The sequence below is a fragment of the Lithobates pipiens genome, unplaced genomic scaffold, assembly GCF_037356315.1.
Source record: "Lithobates pipiens isolate NorthernLeopardFrog02 unplaced genomic scaffold, aLitPip1_a1.2 Scaffold_23, whole genome shotgun sequence".
Lineage (NCBI taxonomy): Eukaryota > Metazoa > Chordata > Amphibia > Anura > Ranidae > Lithobates > Lithobates pipiens.
Window position 1 is genome coordinate 232,068,041 of NW_027507785.1, and position 26,847 is coordinate 232,094,887.

The 26,847-nt window shown below is 45.5% G+C and overlaps 1 protein-coding gene across 1 annotated transcript in view; it reads right to left on the reverse strand.

The window, feature by feature from the left end:
- Positions 1–23,692, reverse strand: part of EPHX4 (epoxide hydrolase 4) — a 105,698-nt gene extending 82,006 nt beyond the window's left edge. Inside the window, exon 1 of the mRNA XM_077452923.1 lies at positions 23,389–23,692. Within this exon, the coding sequence (XP_077309049.1) occupies positions 23,389–23,679 (291 nt within the window). The 5' untranslated portion in view covers positions 23,680–23,692. The remainder of the gene's footprint in view (positions 1–23,388) is intronic.
- Positions 23,693–26,847: the final 3,155 nt, after the last annotated feature.

Here is a 26,847-nt window from a genome sequence, read left to right on the forward strand (position 1 = left end):
AAAGGAGTGGCAATAACCGGCTTCTGTTTACATCATCCTCAACTGTGGTTGGATGCAGATGATCACGTGGTAAAGAGCCGCTGATTGGCTCTTTACCTCAAACTATGATCTGCAGTGTCCAGAGGACACTACAATCAGAGAGCATGACGCCTGCGCTCTGTAGCGTGCGAGTGTGATTATGGGAGGACGTCATATGACGGCTTCTCAGAACTAGCCGGCCACACTGTAGCTGTCATTCAGCTATAGCGTGGTCAGCAAATGGTAAAAGTATATCTATAGTCTAAATGTAAAATCATATATTAATTTCCACATATTTTAAAGAGAAACCCCACTTTGGTGGGAAAAAAAACATTCCCTTCTGGGTGATCTATGTTCATTGCAAGGATTTTAACAAACTTTGTTGCAGATTCCTACCTTTTGTTATTCTGAAGAAATCCCTGTGTGTTTGCCTGTGCTCATGTGGGAAAGGGAGTCTAATGGGGGTGGTTTCATAATTATTAGTCAGCTGCAGCACCTTCAGAGCTCTAATGAGGAAAGCTGCTGGGCCTGCATCCCTTTAGCTGTGATTTCCTATTGCAGGTATCTCACCAAAAAAGTAATTTTGTTGCAGGGGATGCCTAAAATCTGACTTGTATCTTAGTGCAGAGTTCAGGGAAAATTGGTGAGCCAATCACACAAGCACAACATTATGTTTTTCCAGGGGGAGTTCTGTACACACTCTGTTTAAAGAACACCTCTAGGTAGCAATATTGCATTGCATTTTTAGAAAATTAGAGCTGCAGATCGAAAAGGAAAGGTAATTTTTAATAACATTCAATTACAATATGACTTGTGTCGCAATTGTATACGCTATGATATTTTTTTTTACTTGCTATTTTTTCCCCACTTTAATTATTTCTAGCCTGCTCCAATTAATCTGAACGTCTGATTAACTGGAAAGTTTGTAAATGTCATTTTTGAAGATCCCTACATATTTATGTACATACATATACATATAAGATCCCTACACATTTACCCTGATGCTGGGAAACATGGAAGCAAAAAGGAGAAGAGGATGACAGAAAACAAGGAAACAGAAAACAAGATGAATAGATAGCATCATCGAAACAACGAACATGAAGTTAAGTAAGCCCAGGGAGGCAGTGGAGGACAGAAAAGCCTAGCGTGCTATGGTCGATGAGGTCATGAAGAGTCGAACATGATTAAACAACTGAACAACAAGAAGATATTGCCTTCCTTGAATTCTGTGTCACTATGCCCTGTGATTACGCACTGCTGTTTCACATATTTCACAGAGCCTGCCTTCTGAACTAAAGAGGTGCTGAGAGGAGGAGTTTCAAGAGGCGGAGTCAGTACAGGAATCACAGCTTGCAGGCAGTAAGGTACCATGGGATATGTAGTCCTTAGAAATTTAACGTAAATTGAAAATGAAAGTAAACAAAGGGGATGCCACAAAGCATGCAGGGAATCGTAGTGGTGTAAAGAGATGGGAATCGAAGTTGTGAAAAGAGATGCCCAAGAGACAGCCAACATGTAAGGAAATTTTTCAAGAAAGATTATATTGGATTGTCAAATATCACTATTGATCGCATTGTTATTACAGTGCTGATGTTATCCAATGAAAGTGTATGCTGTGAACTCCTTTAAGAAAAAAAAAAAACTCATAATATGATAACCAGGGAGAGTCTCAAGCCAACCATCATGACCTGCTTCATAAGGAGCTACATCTAAATAAACTCTAGAAAAGAGTTTACAGAGTGATGTTCAGAAGTAGAGAGTTCGTTACCATAAGGAGTGGGTCATATTGGGGTATGGAGTGATGGATACTAGGTAAAGAGATTTCCGGGACTGAGTGATAGTAGCTGATTGCTCTCAGGGTGCAAGAAACTCCAGAGTTAAAATGAATGAGAGCATGTCGTTGGTCGGAGAAAGCACGATGAGCAATTTTTTTAGAGCTGGCAGCGTGACAAAGAGACAGAGACAGTAGGGAATTTGTTTCTGGTCAGATCCTCATCAAAATAGAGGACATATTGCCAGCTCACGTATGTTTGCAAATAATATCAGTAATTGGAAAACAAGAGCTTGTAGAACTACTAGTTATCAATTTATTATTTGTTTTTTTTGTAAAAGAAAAACGGTCATAGTAAGAAGTAAGCTCTTATAGTAGGCAGATCTTTTTAGGTGGGTTGCTCTTCTGCCCAAGAATGTCAGAAAGAAAACATCAACTTTTTGTTATTTCATAATAATTGCCCTTTTATTTTCAGCCCTATTACATTTAGTGCCAGCAAACCTGACGATCTTCTGTTGCCATAGAAACCACAACCAATGATGCATCCGTCACCATACAGGGAATAAACCCTATGGGAGACATCAAAGCCAGCCTCCCGAGTTTGATATCTATAATATCTCTCTGGGTGGAAAGGTTGAGAAATACCACCAACTGTACTGAATTCCTCAGACCTTCCAAATAGATTTGGCACTACTGTCATGAGTGAGAGGGATGCCCAGAATGATTTGGCATATGACTGGAAACATGTTCACCCTTGGATAAAATAGCGCTGACCTTGGAGAGCATTTATGGTGACATCACTCCAGATGGGGGATGTGGACAAGTACCATCAAGGTTACCTTATGAAGCCTGCTTTACAGCAGCTGTGTTACATGACTTAGCTGGCATGAATTACAAGCTTCTTTTAAGTGATCTATTGCTCTTGCTATACCTGTGCAAAAGTGCAAGAAATTAAAACATATTTTTTTTTTCATAGTCATTGTTTGATTACTTTTCCTGATTAAGCAGGTTATTTTCTATCCTGTTATATACATATTTTATGCATGGAGCATGCAAATGCACCAGATGGAAATTAAAGCAAAATAAAACCCTCCTATCCTTTACAGTGAAGGAAGCTACCATTTTAGCTTTGCAAACCTTTAGATGTCTGGTGTCATAATTGATCACATGTGTAGCACCTTGGCAACTGCAGACCAAGAAGAGGCCAAGATGGCAACTTCCTCACCTGTAAAAAATAGTAGGGATCAGTTGTGCTTTAAATGTAAGCTTGATGTTTTTTATTGCAGTGCACCATATTTCATCATTCTGATTACTCTACAGGAGGGGTCCCCAAGCCTTGTCCATTGCCTGCCAGCTAGCCCTCCTGTACCGGCCCCATCAGTTGAAAAGGGGGCCCAGGCACCTGCTGAGCAGGGGGGGGGTCAGCTGCAATGCCTTATTGCTGACATCAATCCCCCTGGGCCTCCCCTACAGCACTGCCAGCTTCTACTCCTCTTCCTCCCTCCAGCTGCACTGCAGGGGGATCTGTTCTAGTATCTGCACCCACACCCACCTGCTGTTCCGGTCCCCTTTGTGCCCCCCTTTAATGTGCTGTCCGCTGTGTGACCCTTTGCCCCCACAGCACTTCCAGCTTCCCTTCTCCCATCTCCTACTGGAGCAGCTGTGGGTACACAGGAGGATGATTCAGGATGGAGAGTGGGGGAAGGGGTCAGTAAATATGTCATATTTACAAGCCTCTTCTTTTCCTGCGTGAACACGGTGGGTGATCAGTACCGATCACTCCTGTATCCATTCATCACTGAAGCATGGTAAGGTGTATTTACTATGCTTCCATTTGTAAATGAACAGGAAGCCTCAGAGTTCTTCCTATTTATTCATCTGTACAGCTGAGGCTGCAGAAAAAGGGAATTGATGAATTTCACACAGATAACTCTGGCTGTGTGAATGAGTGGATTGTTCATGCACCTGGAACCGCCTGTCACTCCAAGTGGACACAGTGAATGTATGAACACCGATCCTAATTCGGCAGGTGTGCAGGCAATGGGTGAGTGGCCCTGAATGCACGCTGTCTTTGTTTGGGGCTGTACACCTGCACCCACACACCTGTCCAATTAGGACCCGTGGCTGTGTGCATGCAGCTGCTGCATCCCTGTTGAGTAACATAGGCTGCCTACACACAGTTCCAGAGGGCTCCAGCCACATAAAAATACCACTGACTCACACTGTACAGGCCACTCTGCCCGTGTGAATGAGCCTAATACCTCATTCACACACACAGTTGTTAGCAGGAATCGTGTTGTGTTTGTGTGCACTAATGATGATTCTAGTGTATTTTTAGCAAAATTATAATTTGATATTCTCGGGTGGGGGAGTGGTATCAGGTAGCCCCGTATGTGACTCCATGATTTCTAACAGCAGCCCTGCTTGTAGCATTATTGATCTTCCCACTAACAATGGTGCATTATTCTTAGTGGTGCACTTACACCAATGATTATTATTATTTTGTTATTCGCGATTTATATAGCACCAACAGTTTCGTTTTCAGGGATCTCCTAAAGGTTGACAGGGTAGGGGCAAATTGGATATACTGGGGCAGGGAGTTCCAGAGGATGGGGGAGGCTCTGGAGAAGTCCTGAAGACCAGCATGGGAGGAGGTAAAAAGGGAGATAGAGAGCAGGAGGGGACGATTTGGGCAATATCTGCAGATGAGGTTGGTGATGTAGATGGGGGCGATGTTCTGAATGGCCTTGTATGTTATGGTTAGCAATTTGAATTTTACACAATGGGGTAGGGGAAGCCAGTGAAGGGATTGGCAGAGAGGAGCAGCAGTCATGGATCGGTTAGTGAGGTGTATTAGTCTAGTAGCAGAATTCATAATAGACTGAAGGGGGATAGCCTGCTTAAGGGTAGGCCATTAAAGAGAGAGTTGCAGTAGTCAAGGCGGGAAATAATCAAGGAGTGAATAAGTTGCTTTGTGGTGTCATTAGTCAGGAAGGGTCAAATTCTGGAGATCTTGCGGAGGTTAAGGCGGCAGGATTTAGCCAGTGATTGGATATGGGGGCTGAAGGAGAGGTCAGAGTCAAGGATTACACTCAGGACCCTGGCATGTGTGGAGGGACCAATGGTTATGTTGTTGATATTAATGGTGAAGTCACGGGGGGGGTGGGGGGCCGTGAAGGAGGAAATATAACAAGCTCAGTTTTAGAAAGATTGAGTTTGACAAAGTGGTGTGACATACATATCGATATGTCATTCAGTAAGTTTGAGATACGTGAGGAGATCAAGGGCGTGAGTTGAGAAGTGGAGAGATAGATCTGGGTCTCGTCGGCATGGAGGTGGTATTGGAAGCCATGGGAGGTTAACTGGCCCAAGGAAGAAGTATAGAGTGAGAATAGGAGAGGCTCAAGGACGGAGCCTTGGGGTACACCAACAGAAAGAGGAAGGGGAGTGGAGGAAATGTTGTTGTAAGTGACACTGAAAGTGCGCTGAGATAGGTAGGAGGAGAGCCAGGATAAAGCAGAATCACGGAGGCCAAGGGAGTGTAATTTGCTGAGGAGGAGCAGGTGGTCAACTGTGTCAAAGGCAGCAGAGAGGTCTAAAAGTATGAGTATGGAGTAGTGCTCATTTGTTTTAGCAGTTAGTAGGTCATTGGTGAGTTTTAGTAGGGCAGAATATTGTTGGCGAAAGCCAGACTGTAGGGGGTCGAGAAGGTTGTTGTCCGTGACGTAACGACTTATCGGTTATGGATAAGGCGTTCGATGAGCTTGGAGGCAAACGGGAGCAGGAAGATGAGTCTTATGTTATTCAAACAGGTGGGGTCTAGTGGGGGTTTTTGAGTATGGGGATAACCAGTGCATGTTTTAACAAAGGAAAGGTGCCGGAGGAGAGGGAGAGGTTGAAGATGTGGGTTGGGAAGTTGAGGGTAGAGTGGGAAGGTGATGGGGCACTATTCCTCCTACTGACACCCATAACCAACCATGTGGCTTTACTTACTCCCACTGAAAACTGATTCTTGGGCATTGTTTACTGCCACTAACACCAGGGCAATTTCTATTCTCAAGGCAGAATACATCCATGCAGCATTACAAACAATGATATACCGTACCTGCCTTGGAACTAGCATTACCTCTGGGAGTCAGATCATGACAGCAACCAACAATCAGGGTTGCCACCTTTCCTTCAAGTCAAACTCGAACACTTTAGTGGTGCACAGCAATATTTAAATTTTTTTGTATAAACTGTAAAAATGTACTCATATGAAGTTAATAACAGAAGTCCCCCTTTACATCAGTCCACAGAGTTCCACTTTTACATCTGAATTTCACTGTAAGGGGGGACTCTGCAGACTCTGATGTAAGGGAGAACTCTGGGGATCCCAACATAAGGGATGCTCTGGGAACCCTGATTTAAAGAGGGGGAACACTGAGAACTCTGGTGTAAGGGAGAACACTGCAGCCTCTGGTGTAAAGAGGAACTTTAAAGTAAGGGACACTCTCAAAACCCTGATTTACCTTTGTGTACTCACTCAGAGGTAGGAGAGAGAAGGGAGGAGACTTCAGTCACAGACAGGGATGGTGAGCTCACTCACCCCTTGGCAGTCAGCACCTCTCATCCAGATGTATCTGAGGCTGCTGAACTTCAAATTTCCAGCCCCCACTTTTCTTTTCTGAGGCACAGCCCCAGGGATTGGAGTGTGGGCAGGCACAGATGAGTAGGGGTGGGACGAAGATAGCATCCTCTCTCCTCTCCCATCTGTGTGTGTGTTTGGAGGGGGGGTTGTTAATGCTGGCTTTGAGCAGCATGAAAGAGTGTAAGGCCGCGTACACACGGGCGGACTGTTCGCCCAACCTTGTTTGTCAAACAGTTTCGGCAAACAGTCCGCTCAAAATTTGCATGAGCGGACTTGCCCACACACGAGCGGACTGTTTCAGCGAACTGTTTGCCAAACAGTTCGCTCAACTTTTGAAATGAACAGACTCGCCCACGTAAGGCGGAGGCAAATCCGCCCATTTCGAGCGCGTGTACAGGTAGGCGGGGCCCGCGAAGGAGACGTCGCGGGCTCCGCCGCCTGGAATGGGCTTAAAGGGGAACCCCAACGCCGAAAAAAATCGGCGTGGGGGTTCCCCCAAAGTCCACAACAGACCCTTGTCCGAGCACGCTACCCGGCCGGCCAGGAAAGGGGGGCGAGCGAGCGCGCCCCCCCTTCTGAGCCGTACCAGGCCGCGTGCCCTCAACATGGGGGGTGCCTTGGGGAAGGGGGGGCCGCGCGGCCCCCCCACCCCAAAGCACCTTGTCCCCATGTTGATGAGGACAAGGGCCTCTTCCCGACAACCCTGGCCGTTGGTTGTCGGGGTCTGCGGGCGGGGGGCTTATCGGAATCCGGGAGCCCCCTTTAAGAAGGGGGCCCCCGGATACCGGCCCCCCACCCTATGTGAATGAGTATGGGGTACAATGTACCCCTACCCATTCACCTGTGAAATAAAGTACAAAAAAAAACACAACACAGAGAAAAAATATTTTATTGCACAGCTCCGGGGGTCTTCCGTCTTCGGGGGTCTTCTCGCCGGACTCCTCCGCTATCTTCGTGTAGCTCTTTTACTAGCGGAGGAGTCCGGCTTTCTTCCTCCCCGCCGCCGGCCTCTTCTCCCGACTTCGGGGGTCTTGTCCCCCTCTTCGGTTCTTCTGCCGGGCCACCGCGCCTTCTTGTAGCTCTTTTACAGGCGGTGGCCCGGTCTTCTGTCGCCGCCGTCACCGCCGCCGCCTTCCGTTCTTCTGTCGCCGCCTTCCGTTCTTGTTCTTCTTCTTGTTCTTCTTCTTCTTCTCCAGGAGATGTTGACACGTCGCTCTCTCCGGCCGGAATGCCAGAGCCGCGCTGTGCGGTCACTTATATAGTGACAATGGGGCGGTGTCACATGGTATATGTCACATGGGTTGGTCACATGGGTTGATGTCACATGGGGACTATGACATCGTAAGGGGGCGGGGTCACCATGTGACCAACCCATGTGACATATACCATGTGACACCGCCCCATTGTCACTATATAAGTGACCGCACAGCGCGGCTCTGGCATTCCGGCCGGAGAGAGCGACGTGTCAACATCTCCTGGAGAAGAAGAAGAACAACAAGAAGAAGAACAAGAACGGAAGGCGGCGACAGAAGAACGGAAGGCGGCGGCGGTGACGGCGGCGACAGAAGACCGGGCCACCGCCTGTAAAAGAGCTACAAGAAGGCGCGGTGGCCCGGCAGAAGAACCGAAGAGGGGGACAAGACCCCCGAAGTCGGGAGAAGAGGCCGGCGGCGGGGAGGAAGAAAGCCGGACTCCTCCGCTAGTAAAAGAGCTACACGAAGATAGCGGAGGAGTCCGGCGAGAAGACCCCCGAAGACGGAAGACCCCCGGAGCTGTGCAATAAAATATTTTTTCTCTGTGTTGTGTTTTTTTTTGTACTTTATTTCACAGGTGAATGGGTAGGGGTACATTGTACCCCATACTCATTCACATAGGGTGGGGGGCCGGTATCCGGGGGCCCCCTTCTTAAAGGGGGCTCCCGGATTCCGATAAGCCCCCCGCCCGCAGACCCCGACAACCAACGGCCAGGGTTGTCGGGAAGAGGCCCTTGTCCTCATCAACATGGGGACAAGGTGCTTTGGGGTGGGGGGGCCGCGCGGCCCCCCCTTCCCCAAGGCACCCCCCATGTTGAGGGCATGCGGCCTGGTACGGCTCAGGAGGGGGGGCGCGCTCGCTCGCCCCCCTTTCCTGGCCGGCCGGGTAGCGTGCTCGGACAAGGGTCTGTTGTGGACTTTGGGGGAACCCCCACGCCGATTTTTTTCGGCGTTGGGGTTCCCCTTTAAGCCCATTCCAGGCGGCGGAGCCCGCGATGTCTCCGTCGCGGGCCCCGCCTACCTCGAAATGAGCAGACTTCCCTCCGAGCGGGAACAGTTTGCTCATTTCGAAAGTAGCCTACACACGGGCGGACTGTCCGCTCAAACACAGTTTCAGCGGACAGTTTTTCGGAATTTCCGAAAGACTTTGTCCGTCAAACTGTCCGCTGAAACTGTCCGCTGAAAGCCCACACACGAGCGGACTGTCCGCCCAAACACTGTTCAGCGGACAAGGTTGGGCGAACAGTCCGCCCGTGTGTACGCGGCCTTACAGATACTCTCAGCTTAGACAGCTGCAGCCAGAAACCCTGCTGGGAGGCCATAGTCCAGTCTGAATAATGTGTCCAGGTTTCAGGCAGTCTGAAACCCGGACACATGATTCCAAACCCGAACTGTGAATCCTGGACAGGTGGCAACCCTACCAACAATGGACGTATGCCTTGCCTGTAACAAGTCACATTCAGTGTGACAGGTCACAGCTAGTTTGACATTTGCATGTAAAGCATATACTGTAAAAGATGTAATAAAAATGTATGCTTCAAAATGCAATTATAGATAGCATTCCTAAGACTGATTTCAATTTTTGAAACATAAGCTTCAGCTACTAGCATAAGAACAGGTTACCATTCGTAGACAGGAGTTCACAGAATCAATATGATTTGGTTCCTGTAATTTGCTTACCTTTTCTCTTGCAGTGCTGCGCACAGCATTTTGAGTAAACAGTTCATATCTGAAATATTACATTTTCAGCAACTCCTTGTATTGGAATGTACCAGTGTAGTAACAAATTTCCAAGTCTCCTAATTAGATTATTTTTTTGCCTAAGCAAAATATCTCATGGCAGGACTAGCTTAAGGGCTACTGATACTGTAAGCACAGCTCAGAGATGGTATACCTTAAGACCTTCCATTAATAACTGGCAAGACATGAAAGTAGAACTTTACTTACCTGTTCCCCAGCGCTGCGATGTTCTGGAGATCCATGCCGACCCCTGACATCTTCAGCCCAGCGGGAATGCAGGTATCGATTCCAACCATTTCCATTGGTTGGGCTGAGATGATGTTCCGTCATCCTAGCATTGCTGAAATTTGTACACTGGGCTGTGCATGAAACACTCATTGTACAGTGCAGCCTGGCAGGCAAGTAACTTTAATGGGGTTGTAAAGGTTGAAGGTTTTTTACCTGCATGCATTCTATGCATACCGGTAAAATACCTTCTGTGTGCTGCTCCACCTACAGCCCCCCAATACTCACCGGAGCCCCCTCTTGATCCAGCAATGTATATGAGAGCCTCAGCTGTTCTGGGACTCTCTTCTTTCATTGGCTGAGACTGCTGTCAATCACAGCCAGTGTGCCAATGAGGAAAGAGCGGGGAGGGGGCGGGCTGAGCCGCCACTCTGTGTGTCTAATGGACACATGGAGCAGGGCTCGGGTGTGAGCACGCACCAGTGCCCCCATAGCAATTTGCTTGCTATTGGGGGAACTGGTCAAGGGGGAGGAGCCAGGAACCCTGGTGGGGGACCCCAAAAGAAGAGGATCAAGGCTGCTCTGTGGAAAACCATTGCACAGAACAGGTAAGTATGGCATGTTTTTTTTTTTGTTTTGTTTTTTTATATGCTGAAGCTTTAATATCTCTTTAATGAAAAAGAGTTGTAGCATGTCTCTTCTGCTTTGAAATTCTTCCCATTTGCATTTTTTTGGTAAAGTTCCACTTTAAAATTTATCCTCTTGATTTCCATAAAGCAGTAACAGTTTTCCAGTGGTAGTTCCATTTAAAACTAACAATATGGAAACTCTGAACCCAGTGCTGGCCTCTGGCACCAACAATTTTAAAGAGGAGGCCCAAAATAAATCTATCAAATCAACATTTATTAAAGAGGTAAATACAAAGATAAAATCAGTTACAGATTATGTTGTATATTGGTTCTGACAATTTTCCATTCTAGAAGGCTGTAGAATGCAAATGACATAGCTGTGAGACTATTGTTATTATAGTATTATACATGATTTATATAGCGCTAATGCCACACACACACGGCCGGACTTTGACAGACTTTGCCGGACTGTCAAATGAAAGGACTTCGCCACACGCGATCACTCCAAAAGTCAGATGGATTTGAACGTGATGACGTAGAATAAGGAAGTTCATAGCCAGTAGCCAATAGCTGCCCTAGTGTCGGACTAGCACACAGACGACCGGATTTTTAGACCGGACTCGAGTCTGTCGGATAGATTGGAAGCAAGTTTTATTTCTAGGCCCGCCGGGCTATTGGGAAGAAAAAATCCACTGGAGCTCACACACAATCGAATTGTCTGACGGATTCCAGTCCAAGTCCGTTGAAAAGTCCGGTCGCGTGTGTATGCGCTTTGCAGGGCAGACAGTACAATTACAATACAATTTTAATACTGTAGGAATGAGTAAGGCCACACAAATGAAGCGGCAAAAGGTAGTCACAAATGAGGCAGCAGCTGGACAGATTGCTTTTCAAGGTACCTGTATGATTTTAAAGAATGTCCAACAGAATCCTAAAGAATAAAGTGCTGAAAATTAAAAAAAAAAAAGTTTGAACATTTCTAATCCTTCTTCCCTTTTCTTTCAGGCCAGCCCCAGGCCCTGTAACTTAAATAAACCCATATCCCAGGATAAAAGCATGGGATAAAAGCAAGCAACTGACTGAGGTATTTTTATTTAGGAATTAGGAATAATAAGGGAAATAACTTCTTTGATAAATTATAATTAAAAATAATTATTGTTTTCTGGTCAGAAGTAAGGAAGCTAGCCCCAGACTAGGTAGACTATGGGACTGTTATGCACTTGCATGGTCAGAAGAGAGAGGGCAGGCTATGGTATGTAAAAAAAAATCAAGAGGCTGCAGCCGTCAAATCTCAGTAGGTATACATCTTTGGAAGGGGAAGATTAAAATCAGTTAGCTAAGGAAAAATTGGCAAAAAATACATGGGTACTTTGTTTAAAAGTGCACTTATCCTTTAGGGACATGAAAGCTAGGGGAAAAAACTCTGCGATGACCCCCTCCCTTCAGGCTCTGAGCACATGCCTATTTTTCTTAATGGTTAATTCAACCCTGTCTCAAGTGCAGAATTAGGTGAGAAGTTGGAATGAAACTTTATAAGGGCCTTGTAGTATGTACAATAGTACACCTGAGCCAGAGCTGAATTAACACCACTTTGGGCCAAAAGCAGGTAAAATCCCTGGCTCCAAGCTCTCATAAATAGCTTTTCATCAGTACCATAAGGTTCTATATGTCCAGAATATGTCCAGAATGTCTGACTGTAAGTTTAAAGCCTACTGTATGGTCCCTTAGGTGGTGGATTCCCTCAAAGCTACAGTTCTTCGTTTGATTCGTAAACTGTTTAATATCAGTGTGCAGTGGAATCATGAATCATGTCCTTTTACTGATGGATGGTGGTTCTTTATCTTTGTCTTTTATGGCTTAGATAGGAGTTCACATTCTTATCTACAACCCAGTAGCTAAAAAGAAGACAATCTAATGCCAGTGCTCAATGATGAAGGATGTCTGCAATTTCATGACTCAGCAAACCTCCTCTGGCTGCCTAGTATTTGCATTATCTCTTTGCTGGATTCTCCAAGGAATACGAGTGAGAACTTTATGGTTATAGCAGTTTTGGGTCTTACTAAGCAGTTAGCTGTTAGGTGCACATGGGATACAAAATATATCATTTCAGAACACCTTCTTGTTCATGCCCCTTTTGGAGGTTCTTCAATGAACATTTGATATCATTTGTGTGGACAGAAGAGTGGCTTAGCCGTTACCTTATCTGTCTTGCAGCACTAGGCCAATTGGCTGAAATCTCAATCACAGCACTACCTGCTTGGAGTTCGAGTATTCTCCATCTGGTTCATGGATTTCTTTTCACACTCCAAAGGCCATTCTGGAGGTTAATTGACTCTTGTCTAAAGTGACCCTTGTATGTATGTGAGGTAGGCAACCTTGGATTGTGTAAGCTCCTTGAGGGCATGCCTTCATGTGAATGTATGATATAATGTATATATAAATCGTTTTTTTAAATCATCTGCTCTATGTAAATGCCTGTAGTAATAAATATCAGTGTGGGTTCTGCATTATATGCTGCTCAGATTTTACTGGAACTAGGTTTGGTTCATGCTCTGTGAAATACATATTTTCATTCATTTTCTTAAGCAAAACGAAATCCACATTGAAGAAAAAAAGGAATACACATGTAGGGATCTACTGCACTCTGCTGTTAATTGCTAATATCACAATGTTATGTATAATTATTTATTAACACTTCCTGTCTCAGGGAGAAGCTTTGAAAACTATGTTAGCCAGGTAGTTAGAGGTCCGGTTGCATGTCAGATTAGACACTATCAGGGAGAGACTAACGTGCAGAGTAGAAAATACAACTCTGCATTCCAGTGCCACACCATGGTTTCTGCTTGTGAGAAGCTGTGTTCCAGGCTGGTTGGACAACAGTTGGAGAATCTCCCCACTGATCTTGTCTATAGGTCCCTGACACAAAGACAGACACTGCATCACAATCATCCTCAGGGGCCCTGCAACTGGATTTTGCTTTAACTGAACTTTGCTGGAACATTCACCTGGAGGTATTTCTATCAATAAATAATTATACCCAGGAATATGTGTACAATTCCACCAGGACTCCTATCGGTATCTTTGATGATAATACCTGTATGGGCATTGGATCTATGTAATATTGTTAATCTTTTTCTATATAAAGCTTTTATTATTTCCATACTGGTGTGCATTTATATACTTATGGTAAATGTTATATGTGAGTTGCAGTAGTCCTCTTCTACCAATTACTCAGATTACTGGTTAATTTTCCAGGAATGATCCACCTCTGTTCACAAAGGCCTTGTCCAGGGTGGTGGCACTGCCAACTTTATTACCAAACCCACTCTTCCACTTAGCGAAGGTTCTGGTTATGTTATTTACCTACAGGTTTAGTGCAATATCCTGTTTGAGGAGGGCTGTTTGTCATAATTCCCCAAAAGAGGGCTACAGAAGCTTTGGCTTAATATAAAGATTTAGGTTTCTGGTAAAGGTAATCTTGACTAAAGTTAGCTCTGCATGGAAAATTCATGTCTGGAACTGGTTCTTGACCCAAACAGAACAAAAAAAAAATAAGCATACCTTCTGCATTAAAGCACTGGTAAACTCTAAAAAATAAAACAAAAAATCTCTCTGCAAGTTAAAAGCACTACGTGCTAGTATGCATTGCATACTAGCAAATTATTAAAGACTTGCCTGAAAACAGAGCCCTCCAGAAGATCGCTGTCACGGTTCCCCTGGGGCTTTCATCTTCACCTGGTCTTCCTTCCGGGTTCGTGGGCTGTGGCCACTGCAAGGCTCTCTCTCTATAGACGACACGGGTTCCATTGAGAGCGCATGCACCGATGACATCGCTGGCGCTGCTAAAGTAAATATCTCCTACATGGTACACGTTTGGGAGATATTTACTGTATCTACAGGTAAGCTTTATTAAAGGCTTACCTGTAGGTATAACTTATTAAAAGGCCTTTACTGGAAGGGCGTGTCCTAGCAATGGAGGAGTGTGTCTCCACAGCTCCGTACCACCGACGCACTTAACCACCACTACGAGGGGTATTTTCACCCCAGACACCGCCTGCTATGTCCCAGAGGAACCGGCCGTCCTAACAACCACCAAGGACCAACCGCACGAGACAGTGGCAGCTGAATTTCTTCTTCCCCAGGACTTGTGGGCAGAACCATGAGGCTGCCAAGATGGAACCAGCCACAAAGGCCCAGAAGGCAGCTAAAGCCTCCCAGATAGCCTCCGCCCGGCTCCAGCAGCCTGCAACTTCCCTGATTCCCTCCCCAGGGTCGGTGAGTGGATCTGTCCCCCCTACCTCCCTGAGCTCCCCGCCTTCCCCAGACAGGGGCTATGAATCCCTAGACCCCCTGGGAGATGAAGACATCAAGCGCCATATTTGGTCGCTCCCTGCCAGGGAGGACCTAGAACGCTTTGCTGACAGAGTAGAGAAAGCTCTCAAAGAGGACATTGCACAGCGGACGCCTCACACCTGGATGGCAGAATGGAGTCCCTGGAGCAGAGATTTGAAGAAACCCTCCCAGTCATTTCTCTGCTACAGGACAAATGCATCACACAGGACTAGCAGATTAAAACCTTGCTTTGCCAGTTGGAGGGTGTGGAAAACCGCAGTCAACGGGCTAATATCAGAATTAGGGGCCTACCAGAAACTACAGCCTCCAAAGGTATTATGCCCACCTTTGTGGGCATATTTAAAGCAATATTAGAACTTCCTGCCATGGCCACGATAGAGATTGATCGCGCCCACAGGACGCTTAAGGACCGCATTATGCAAAAAAATGCGGGGCATGCCTTACATTGATTTTGATGGCACACATTTATCCTTCTATCAAGATATTTCCAGGTGCACCCTCATGTAACGCAGGGCACTTTGCCCCCTCCTGACAGCGGTCCAAGACGCAGGTCTACCATACCGGTGGGGCTTCCCCTTTTTTCTACAAGTGACCAAAGAAGGCAAACCTGTGACCCTACGCACCAAAGATGACCTTCCAAATTTCTTATTCTCTCTTGGACTGGATCCTGTGGACTTTCCGAGTTGGAGGGGATCAACAGATTTAGCATCCACCCGACCACCTCAACTGTGGCTACCTGCTAAACGCAGAAGTGGCAGAAGTGATCGGTGACGTCACCTGTCTGACTCCTCACAGTCCCACCTACTTCTGGAGACTGATGGAGCAAGTCTTCCTGTCCTTTGTTCATGACCCTTCTCTATCAAGTGGTGTCCCCCCTGTTGTGCCTTAGACCTCGCTGGGGCACTCAAGCTGGGTCTTAAATGACTACACGTATTGTGCCAATTGGCATAAATTTCCTTTATGTTCCCCAGATTGGTTGAGTAGGTCTGGGATCCGAATGCCCTAGCTGTATCTTGACCACCTTTATCTTACCTAGTTTAATCTACAACCTGCGGGCAGTTATTAGAGTAAATAACTCCCCCCTCTCCCTCACTTGTAGCACATCGCTTGATGTGTTGGAGGGAGAGGGAGACTCCTTACCGCCCCCCCCCCCCCCCCCATGTTGGCACACGTTCCCCACGTAGGCTACACTTCCTTGGGTATTGATCCCCATTGAAATCCTGGGTCAGGGCTCGGGACCCCCACCTATGGGATGGGGCCCCCGGGCATGACTCACAGATGTCTAGACCGTTACAATGGCTTCTGCCATATTGTTTTGTATGTTATGTTTTTGATGCTCAATTTACGTTTCTTCCCCCTTTTCTCTTATCTTATTCTTACAGGAACGACCTACTACATCATCACCCACACCGAGCACACCAATGTTTCTGGCACTCCAACTGTCACCTAGACACTCCATGGCTACTCTGACAGTAGTAAGTTGTGGTGGGAGGTAAAAAGGCTTGGGGTACAGGTGATCTTCTTGCAGGAAACCCATTTTACACCCCAGTCAACCCCTAAGCTGCCCACTCACCTCTTCAACCAGTGGTTCCTTAGCACCTCCCCGCTATCCAAATGTAGGGAGACAGCTATCGCAATCCACTAATCCTGCTCCTTTCAGCCCATAGGGAATAAAATAGATCCTCTGGGAAGATACATCTTCCTATAGGGCAGCATTGCTGGACAAACGTATATGTTCACCAAGATTTATGCCACTAACACTAACCAACTCACCTTCATCGACACCTTGGAACAGCTGGCTGAATTTAAGGAGGGTCTCCTGGTCCTTGGGGGAGACTTTAACATTAGCCCAGACCCCCTGCTTGACACGTCTCATACAAGGACCTCGCATTCCTATGTGTTCCTCAAACACTTTCGTAAGACCCTCCAGTGACACCTTTTGATGGACAGCTGGACTCTGAGCTTACATCACTGTGATTCCGAAGGGGGACAAGGATCCCACTGTCCCCCAGAGCTACCACCCCATCTCCCTCTTGAATGTAGACATTAAAATTCCGGCAAAAATCTTAGTTAATAGGCTTAAACAGTGTGTCACCGGTGCAAAAAATAGTGTGCGATTAATTATAAAATAGGCAAAAAGATAAAAAGAGTCCCCTATTAACATTACGGGTAAAAAGTATTATAGGACATGTACCATATTTATCAGAGTATAACACACACTTTTTTCCCCTTAAAATCAGGAGAAAATCGTGGGTGCGTGTTATACTCCGATCCCCAGCCGATCCCCCGCTGATTGTGAGCGGAGGAGCGAGCCGCAGAGAACATAGCCGAGTGTACTTGGCTAGACTCGGCTCCACTCACAGTCATGCCCAGTCCCACCCTATGATGGACATAAGACAGGGACTGAGCGTGACTGACTGTGAGCGGAGCAGAGTCTAGTTTAGTACACTCGGCTATGATCTCGGTGGCTTTCAGCTCCTCACGTCTCCGCTCACAGTCACGCCCTGTCCCACCATTGGACCTGTGTTATGTCCGTCATAGGGCGGTACTGGGCAGGACTGCAAGAGGAGCTGAGAGCCCCTGAGAGCGGCATCCAGCTCTGTATCTCGGCGGTGCCATTTTTAAACTGGAAAGCCACAATGACACTGAAGCAAGGCTACACTGACAAGTCTGCAAATGACACTGGGGCAAGGCTACAATGACAAGGCTGCAGTGACACTGGAGCAAGGCTACACTGACAAGTCTGCAAATGTCACTGGGGCAAGGCTGCAGTGACCAAGCTGCAATGACAAGGCTGCAAATGACACTGACAAGGCTGCAATGACACTGTACAAGGCTGCAGATGGACACTGATGAGGCTGCATTGATGAGCATTTAAATGTAAGTTTTTTTTCCTTAAACTTCCCTCCTAAAAGTTTTTTTCCTGCAAATTCCCTCCTAAACTTGGGGTGCGTGTTATGCACCAATAAATACGGTAACTGCGCTGATTCTAAAGTGTATATACAAGTCATCAAACAGTCATACAGTCATCAAAACTATATAGCTTTATAGTGCAAAGTATCAATGCATCAATATATAGTGCAAAATATCAAACACCAGAACATAGGGTTTTATTGCGGCTAGAGATAATTCTACTCATCCACTGGGCCCGCACCCGCCAAGATCCTCGACCCTATGTAATATTTTCGACAGAAATCAGTACTAGAGACCCTGGGGCTGGGACCGCGTATGTTGACATTGATCATGGCCCTATATAATAATCCCTGCACGCAAGTTAAAGTAAACGGAATCTTCTCCTCACGAATCCTGATCACGAATGGCACGAGACAGGGGTGCCCAATCTCCCCCCTCCTATTCGCCCTGGTGCTGGAGCCACTACTACGCACTGTACAAGCTAGCAAGGACATTAAAGTGACACTAAAGTTAATTTTTTTTTAAAAATAACAAACATGTCCTGCTTACCTCCACTGTGCAGCTCGTGTTGCACAGAGTGTCCCCAATCTTGGTCTTCTGGGGTCCCTCGGCGGCTTTCTCAGCTCCTCCCAGCATTAGATAACCCCCTGGGAGAAGTCCTCTACTGGGCGGTTACCTTGTGTGCACACTCCCAAATTTAGCATTCAGTGTCTATAGACGTCGAATGCAGGACTCGGCCCCCCCCCCCCGGCGGGCGCATCATTGGATTTGATTGACAGCAGCGGGAGCCAATGGCTGTGCTGCTATCAATCTATCCAATCAACAGCAGAGAACCCCCATCCCCGTAGGACAAGTGCGAGGGTTCAGGTAAGTAAAACAGGGGTGCTGGGGCTGGTCACTGACAGGTGTTTTTTGCACCTTAATGCCTAGGATGCAGTAAGGTGAAAAAACACTTACCTTTATAACCCCTTTAAGGGCCTGCAGGTTGGCAACTCGGAACATAAGCTGTTGGCTTATGCCGACGATGTATTATTCCACCTCTTGGACCCCCTGATCTCGTTGCCCAACCTGATGAAAGAACTCAAACATTTTGGTTCACTTTCCAACTTTAAGATTAATTATGCAAAGTCAGAAGTCCTATCCATCCATTTGACTTCCCCTTTAACAAATAGCCTCCGGACTGCCTTTCCTTTCACCTGGGCTAAGTCGTCTCTTAGATATTTGGGCATAAAACTCACGGACCGATTTGTCGCTCTTTGCGCTGCCAATTACCCTCTGTTACTCAATGAGGTTAAAAGAGACCTCGCACAATGGACGCAGACTGCCTTCTTCACATGGCTAGGATGGGTAAACATAAAAATGAAGATTTTTCTTTATACTCTTCTTCCTACAGATGATACTGATACTTCTACCTAGACACTTCTTTGATTATATGTCCAGCATGCTGTCTGTTTTTTTTTGGAATGCACGCAAACCCAGAATAGTCCTAAGGGTGCTGAAACGCCCAAAGCATGAAGGTGGTTTGGGAATCCCCGACATACAGTCCTATTACTGGGCCATTGTTCTCCAGTGGATACTCAACTGGCGCTTCCATACTCACTTCAAGCTATAGGTCTCCCTGGAGAAATGCTTGGCGGGCAGGAACTCATCCTATGCACCATGGCTACCCTGGCAACACAGGGGACTGCCTGATACAACCTCCCCGTTGACAGCCCATGTGCTTTCAGTCTGGGACCAGATCAACCCCATTCTGAAAGTGGTCCCTTCTGTGTCCCCGCTGACTCCACTGGGCAGGTTCCTATGGTTTCCCCCTGGTGAGCAAATGGCCTTCTTTGGGCCCTGGGTAGATGATGGCAACAGCAGTTGTGGTAAACTCATGAAAGATGGTAAGCTCTTGAGCTTTGATGCCCTGCAGGCTAGACACAAGGACTCACAAATAGACTTTTGGAGGTATAGGCAACTTCACCATTTCTTTTAGATACACGGCCACTCAATCAGAGACCTCTCCTCCCTTACACCATTTGAAAACCTATTCGTAGATGAAGAACCAATATCTCATATGGTATCTGAACTATACCGACTACCGAGCCCTGCCACACCCGAGTCTAAGCCTGCTTATATTCGGGTGTGGGAAAGAGACTTGGGGCGCGAACTTAACCGAGACCCAGTTAACCCACTTATATCAGCTCACCCACTCATGCTCTATTGATTCTAAAACCCAGAAAACAAACTATAAGATAATGTGCTGCTGTTACTGGATGCCAACAGACTTGGCACATATTTATCCCTCCAGTTCCGAGCTATGCTGGCGGGGCTTTTGGCACAGGGACACACTTATCCATGTATGGTGGAAATGTCCCTTAATTAAACCCTTTTGGGAAGATATCAAGGACAAAATAAAAGACATACTAGGGCTCAATGTTTCTCTTTCTCCCCGACTCACTTCCTCCTGCACATCCCTCCAATTCAAATTAACCAATACAAACAAATCACATTGCCTCACTTGCTAAATGCGGCACGGCGCCTGCTTCCAACTTACTGGAAACAGTCCAGAGTCCCTACCCGGGAAGAATGGGTTAGTGACATCCGGGAGGCAGAAGACTGGATAAAGACTTGTCGAGGTTCTCGAGACCAATTTGTCGGTATCTGAACACCCTGGATAGAATACGTTTCCGACCCTGGACACATGCCCTCTAGCCTAGAGGTGGCTCTGTTGGAACTGGCAGAACCATTCCTTAAAGCCTGTGTGCCACTAAGAACCTAGGGGGCAGGGAGACATCCCTTGCTGCGTGGCAGCTTTCGGAGTCCTGATGGGCCACCTACTCCAATCAAGTGCGGGATGCTTGGTATGGGCATGAAAAAAGCTTCTCACAAGACCGCAGGTAGAATCTGGTTGTTTCCTCTTCCATCTGTCCCTCTTTTCTCTCCTATACCTTTCAAAAATTGTATACATCCCCCAGGGATGGTGGTTTATGTATTACACACCATAATGTTGATGAACATAATGCCTAATGCCTCTTCGCTGGAGGGGAGGGCCCCTTCTTCAAAGGTGGTACTGTTTATCCCCTTGAGTGTTTATCATAAACCTCAGGTACACCAGGCTCGCGTGGAAGGCAGAGGGAGGTTAGTTGGACGCTTTTTTGGCCCCCCCCCTCCCTCTGCGCCGGGCGCTGACAAGGTGACCATATTTCCATTAAAAAATGAATGATAGCACCCGCGGGCTTAGCGCCTGCGGTAGGGCTATCACGCAGAGTCTCTTCTATACCAGTTGTTTTATATGCATACTAAAGATGTCCACTGTGATTGTTACTTCCAATAAGACTTCCATTAACCCCTAATGGGGATAGCCCTTTGGCTACCCCGTAAAATTTTGACCTGGTATTTCCTTTCCTTTTTTATTTTTACTTTCTCGTTCAGCCTGATTGTATGTAATGTCTATGTGCTATGAGCCCATGTGGGTTTGAGACTTTATTCAGATACAAATGTTGGACATCACATAAATATTTTACAAAAAAAAAAGGCCTTTACTACCACTTTAAAAAGCGGTGACCTGTCCTCATGTATGACCTTTGCAAAACAGCAGCGGTATCTAATATATAGCATAGAAGTACAGTTGAGATGTCCTAAAATGAAACAATATAAGATGTCATGACCATAGGTGTGCACAGCCTATTGCATTAGGGTGTGCACCCTAAAGCTCAAAAACACGTGTGTCTACAAATTTATGGCCCTAGCACATCGATCTCCCTGCCAGCACAGTGAAAGAGAAGTGCGTAAGCACTTCTCTTATGGCAGAGCAGGTCAGAAGGAGATATTTCCTATCTTCTCGCTGGCACACAGAGTGATAATGCTAATGCACATAGGGTGAGTAGGGTGTGCCCAGGCACAGCCGGAACACTCTGTGTGCACACCTATGGTCATAACTTATAACCTGCTCTTTCATTTCTTTGCACAGTTACTCCTGTGGCAACCATATGTGAAGTGTAGCATGACACGTCAATGGTATCTGACCTACACTACTCAACAAACAAGGCATGTCATAATAAAGCTATCTTTCTGAGCATTTTTGACTGATAGGTGACATTTCTTTTCTTGTCATAGCAATATGAATCCCCTCTCATTTAAGCTCCATCCTTATTGGTCATGCTTCTTGTTAAAAAGTCACCATTTAGTGTTGTTCTAACAAAATACATAGTTCACTTATACAAGTAAATATATATTCTTGCATTCCTAGAAAACCCTGAAATAAAGTGCAGATTATGATATCCAATAATTCGGTCCGCTGCCCAAGGTACATTCCTATATTTGCAGCCAGATTAAAATGCCAGCTGTAACTCTCTTTGCCATATTTTATCTCCGTTTGGCAAAAGAACTATGCACACACTTTATGTATAGGCAGAATATATAGCATTAAACTCTCTATGCATAAGAGCTATGGCAGCAAACAATACGCTATGTAGTAAAAAGCAGATAACCTTGAAAAATGAGATGTATTTACTAAAAGACACTATACAAAACCATATCACGCCTTCTAATAATTACCTTCAAGTGCTTAATCATTTTATGGGTTCTAGATCCCACTTGTGATGCCAACTGAACGGATAATTACTATTAGTTGCAGTAATTGCTTCAATGAAAAGGCTAGCAGCATGTTTACACTCAACTTGGCAGTAGGAATTGTTATTCTACTAACGTGGCATGGAACACACAGCGAAAGAAGGTGACCTGCAAAACTGCTACGTGCTCAGAGGAGAGGAGGAAAATATCACACTATACAAAGAGAACGAGAGAGACAATGAAATGGGCAACACATTCGTAATGACATAAATGTCCCTTTTTTGGGAAGGTCAGCAAACTGTGACCATTTACTATGTTTGGGGTTAAACTCTTTAAAACTGCCTAAGTGTGATTTTGGATCAAAAAAAAAAAAAATGTTAAAAAATAAAAATTTTTTTTAAAAAATCCTATCTTAACAGCAAGGCATAGCAAACACAGAATAATCATTGCAGTGCCATGTACAGATGATATGCAAAAATGCACATGGTCATTTGACAGCAAGGATGCTGGATAATCCCACCAGGAGGACCGAGCCATTGTTATGTGGAGGGAAGGAGTACCAAACACAAAGTAACACACATCCAATTCTCTATGTGTATTGACTTTAGAGACACAAGCAGCATCTCTCATACAATGATCTGCAATTACTACAGAGGGAGTGAATGACAAACATGCCAAAGCAGATTCCTGAATGACGGATGGACCTATTATTAAAACAAGGCAATAGCTAATAGTCTTTCGATAGTATATCAGGACCTAATTATGCAAAGTAGCGGGTTATTTTATACCCAAGATGAAGCCGTGTTTTGATGGGTTTTATATTCAAAATCACAAGCGATAGTAATTGGCGAGCAGTATTAAATATACATGCATTAAATGATATTTATATTGGAGTCTATTAACTATTAATCACCGTTAGCGCTGCAGAAAAAAGGGTTTAATATATCGGTGCTATGTAGATTAATTACAGAGCTTTCATTATCAGTTATGGTCTGCTCTGCAGAATATACTATAATAATTGATAGTGTGTCTGATAGCGTGTATCAGCAGCTGGTAATATGTGAGAACACTGGAATACACGCTAGATCTAGATCCAACTGTGTGTCTGCAGGATCCATCCAGCTTGCCTAGAGAAGTGAGAATTATTTGCTGCCATGCTGAATCCAAGTTTGAAGTTTCTCCAGTGTTTTCTAGGTATTAGAATGGGGGGAGTGAGAATAATTCAGCATGTCAATTTAACGCTGCTGGCAGAAGGGAAAGAATTGGTAAAAGTTGGTTAGTCCATGACAATGGCATTACCTTGATCCGCACATAGCAGTGGGTGCCTAGGAAAGGGTCATTTAGGCAGCTCGGGGTGACCTCTCTGGGGGTCTTCTTAAAGGTCCTCTTTGGCCTGATTAGAATGCTGCAGAAAAGTTTGATGAACGCAGTGCAAGCGCAGAGCAGGCAATAGGAGTACACCAACGTCCAAAACGCTGCAGCACGCAGACAGCCCGGCAGGCTGTCCACAAACAGCGCCATACTGTGCCCAGGCATCCAGCTTAGAGAGGACACCCTCAAGTGGCAAGGAGAGTCTGTGCGAGAAGTCATGGAAACAAGGGGAAGAAAAGAGAGGAGGAGGCGATGAGGGAGAGCGAGGGAGTGACTAGAGCTTAGTGCTGTGACTGATGCTGCTGCCTCTTAAAGGGAACAAATGAAAATAGGATGCAGCCTTGACTGCATGTTCTGTTTCCAGCGTAAGGCTCTATGCACACTAGACGTTAAAATAACGTTATCAAAACGCCAGTAGCTTTGCAGTGAGTCTTTCAAAGTTTTTTTATAACGTTTTTGCAATAGCGTTTATTAGCGTTTTTATCTTTTATTTTATTTTTATTTTTTATTATATTTTTTCAATGGAATAAAAACGTTAAAAAAAGCTGGTGAGCCACGTTTTCGAGCATTTATCGGCGTTTATCAGAGTTTATGAGCTTTTGACGTTTTTTGTGGTCATAAAACTCCTGAATGTGATTTTATGGCGTTCAGAAAACAGCCCATAAACTCCACTGCTGATAAAAGTAAAAAAACGTCCATGTGTACATGGACACATAGGATAACACAGAGTGGAGTTTATGGGCCATTCAAAAAAATGCCCAAACTCCAAAAAATGGTTGTTTATGAGCTCCAGTGTGCATGGAGCCTGACTCCTTTACATCTATATGTCCTGAATACACAATAATATTCTGTCCTGGTATATAGAAATCACAAATTTAGGATGATTCTTTTTTTTTTAGTAGTAGTTTAATCATCAGCGGTAAATAAAAATAAAGTGCACATTTCAGTACTATCCATGGACTTTTTGTGGCTGATTTACTAAAAGCAAAAAGGAAGTTCAATTTGCAAGGGAATTTTCCCTTAGCTTAGGGAATGTGGTGAAAGGTCACTATGCAAAGAGTACTCAATCACTTATGAAGAAATGTGAAAAAAAGGATAAAAAGACTCCTGATGCTTCACTTTTGAGACAGAGAAAGGGGCAGAGCTTCCCCAGTCCCTTTCTCTGCAGCTTCAGCTGCATTGGACAGTGAACTAATAGGAAGTGCTCTATGCTGAGCGGCTTCCTGTTCAGTCATAAACTGAAGCATAGTAAACATAGTTTGCCATGCTTCAGTTCAGAATGAACACAGGAGTGACCAGTACAGATCACTCACTGTGTTCATTCAGAAAAGGAAGGGACCGGTAAATTAAATATTTACCATGTCCTTCCCCCACTGCCCATCCTGTAACATCCCGTACAGCAGCCAGAAGGAGAAGAGAGGAGGGAAACTGGCAGCACTGCAAGGGGGCACCGGGAAGCAGGGGAAATTTGGCACTGCACAGGGAGATTGGGGTGTGCCCAGGCACATCCAACACACTCTGTGTGCATGCCTATGAGTACAATGTCAGGACACTGCACATCCCTCCTCCAGCTATCTGCTTGTACCTGTGTACGGGCATATAGTTTGAAAACTGGTAGAGTGTGAATGAACTACAAGTGCACTGATCAGCACACTTGTTGCCTATTTAAAACTGCAAGTCTGCCTGTAGTTCATTCATTCACGGATCTCTGTGAATGAATAACGCAGCTGTATGGGTGAATCCCCGCACAGCCCCGCCAAATTTAAATGAGAACGGGCAGCTGCGGAGGGGGGGAGGGGGGGGCTGGGGAGATACAACTCTTGGCCGCTGTCACAGGTTAGGGGTGGACTAAGTGGGAGAAGGGGGTCTGCTTGAATATGTTACATGTCATACTCTAAATATCGATGTAATATGTAACATGTTTAAAAAGTGGACCTATCCTTTAATTTTCTTTGTGGCTGATTTAACAGCAGGGCTCACTTTTAGCTGCTGTCCCTTCCATAACAACCTCAGAGGGTGGTATTTGGGGTTTTAATTTCTTTTAGGTGTATGTTGTTTTTTTTATTTTATGTTGTTAGGGCCATTTATTAAGCTTTTGGGTGCAGCATTAACTTATTTCTGACCAAAAGAAAGTGTAGCCAGGTGCTTAGCTGGAAGTTAAGAAGCAACTACAGAGTAACTTTGGTCCAACAAAGGATTTCTATGCTGATCTAGCCAGTGCCATTCTGCTTCCATTCACTAGAGGGAGCTTGTGGGAAACAAAGTACTAGAGCAGGGGTGTCCAACTGCTGGCTGGTGGGCCACATGTGGCCCTCTCATGTGGCTCACCACCTCCTGCTCTGGGATGGCGGGTCGGCAAGCCCAGATTGTGGGTTCACGACCTGCCATCCACGAGCATCCGTGTGAAGAAAGGAGCTGGCACTCTGTTCCCTTCTGACATCGGTGGTCCAGCATGCACCAGTCGATGGCATCACAGTGGGCAGTGCCACCAGGTGATGTTGATGGGTGGTCCTGCCCCTTAGCTTTTTAAGAACTGTCAGTCGGGCAGGCAGACAGTGGGAGCCCTCAGCATGAGCAGAGCCTCTTTTTTTCTTTCTTTTTTTGGTTTGGCAGTGACGGCGGGCCTTGTGATTGACAATGAATCTACACACTTTGCTTTATTAATAAAAAACTTGTCTAAAACTTGTGTTGTGTATTTACTCACTTTTTATGCTTTTTTGGTGAATGGGTAGGGGTACTATATACCCCATACTCATTCACATAGGAGTAGCTGGGATCTGAGGGCCCTTTTGTTAAAGGAGGCTTCCGATTCCATTAAACTCCCCCGCCCACAGATCCCCACTGCCACCGGCCATGGTTATGGGGAAGAGGTCCTTGTCCCCATCAACATGCTTCCAAAGTTCACTCGTCCCCTCCCTTTCCTGTCCTGCAAGCTCGGATAAGGGTCTGGCATGGATTTTGGGGAGGACCTCACGCCATTTTTCCCCTGATTTTTTTATTTCTGACAATTCTTTTTTTTTTTTTACATTTAGCTGTCAACGAGGAAGCTCGCTGACAGCTGACGACTCAATTGTTTAGGACGTGGCAGCCAGTTTCCCAGCTCGCTCCTATATAGTTTGAAAAAAAAAATTGCTTGTAAAAATAAATAAAAAACGCAACACTCTCATTTTTGGTGCAAGTCCATTGAAGTCTATTACACGCAAAACGCAATCTGCTGCGAGAAAAAAGTCCCTGAACCTTTACAAAAATGCACTGGCTGAAAAATACATAGATGTGAACATGTGCCATAGAAAACTATGTTAAATGGACTGTAGTGCGTTTCTGCCAACTGCAAAACACACAAAAAAATGCATAGTTGTGAACCTAGACCTAAGATGTCTGTTTATA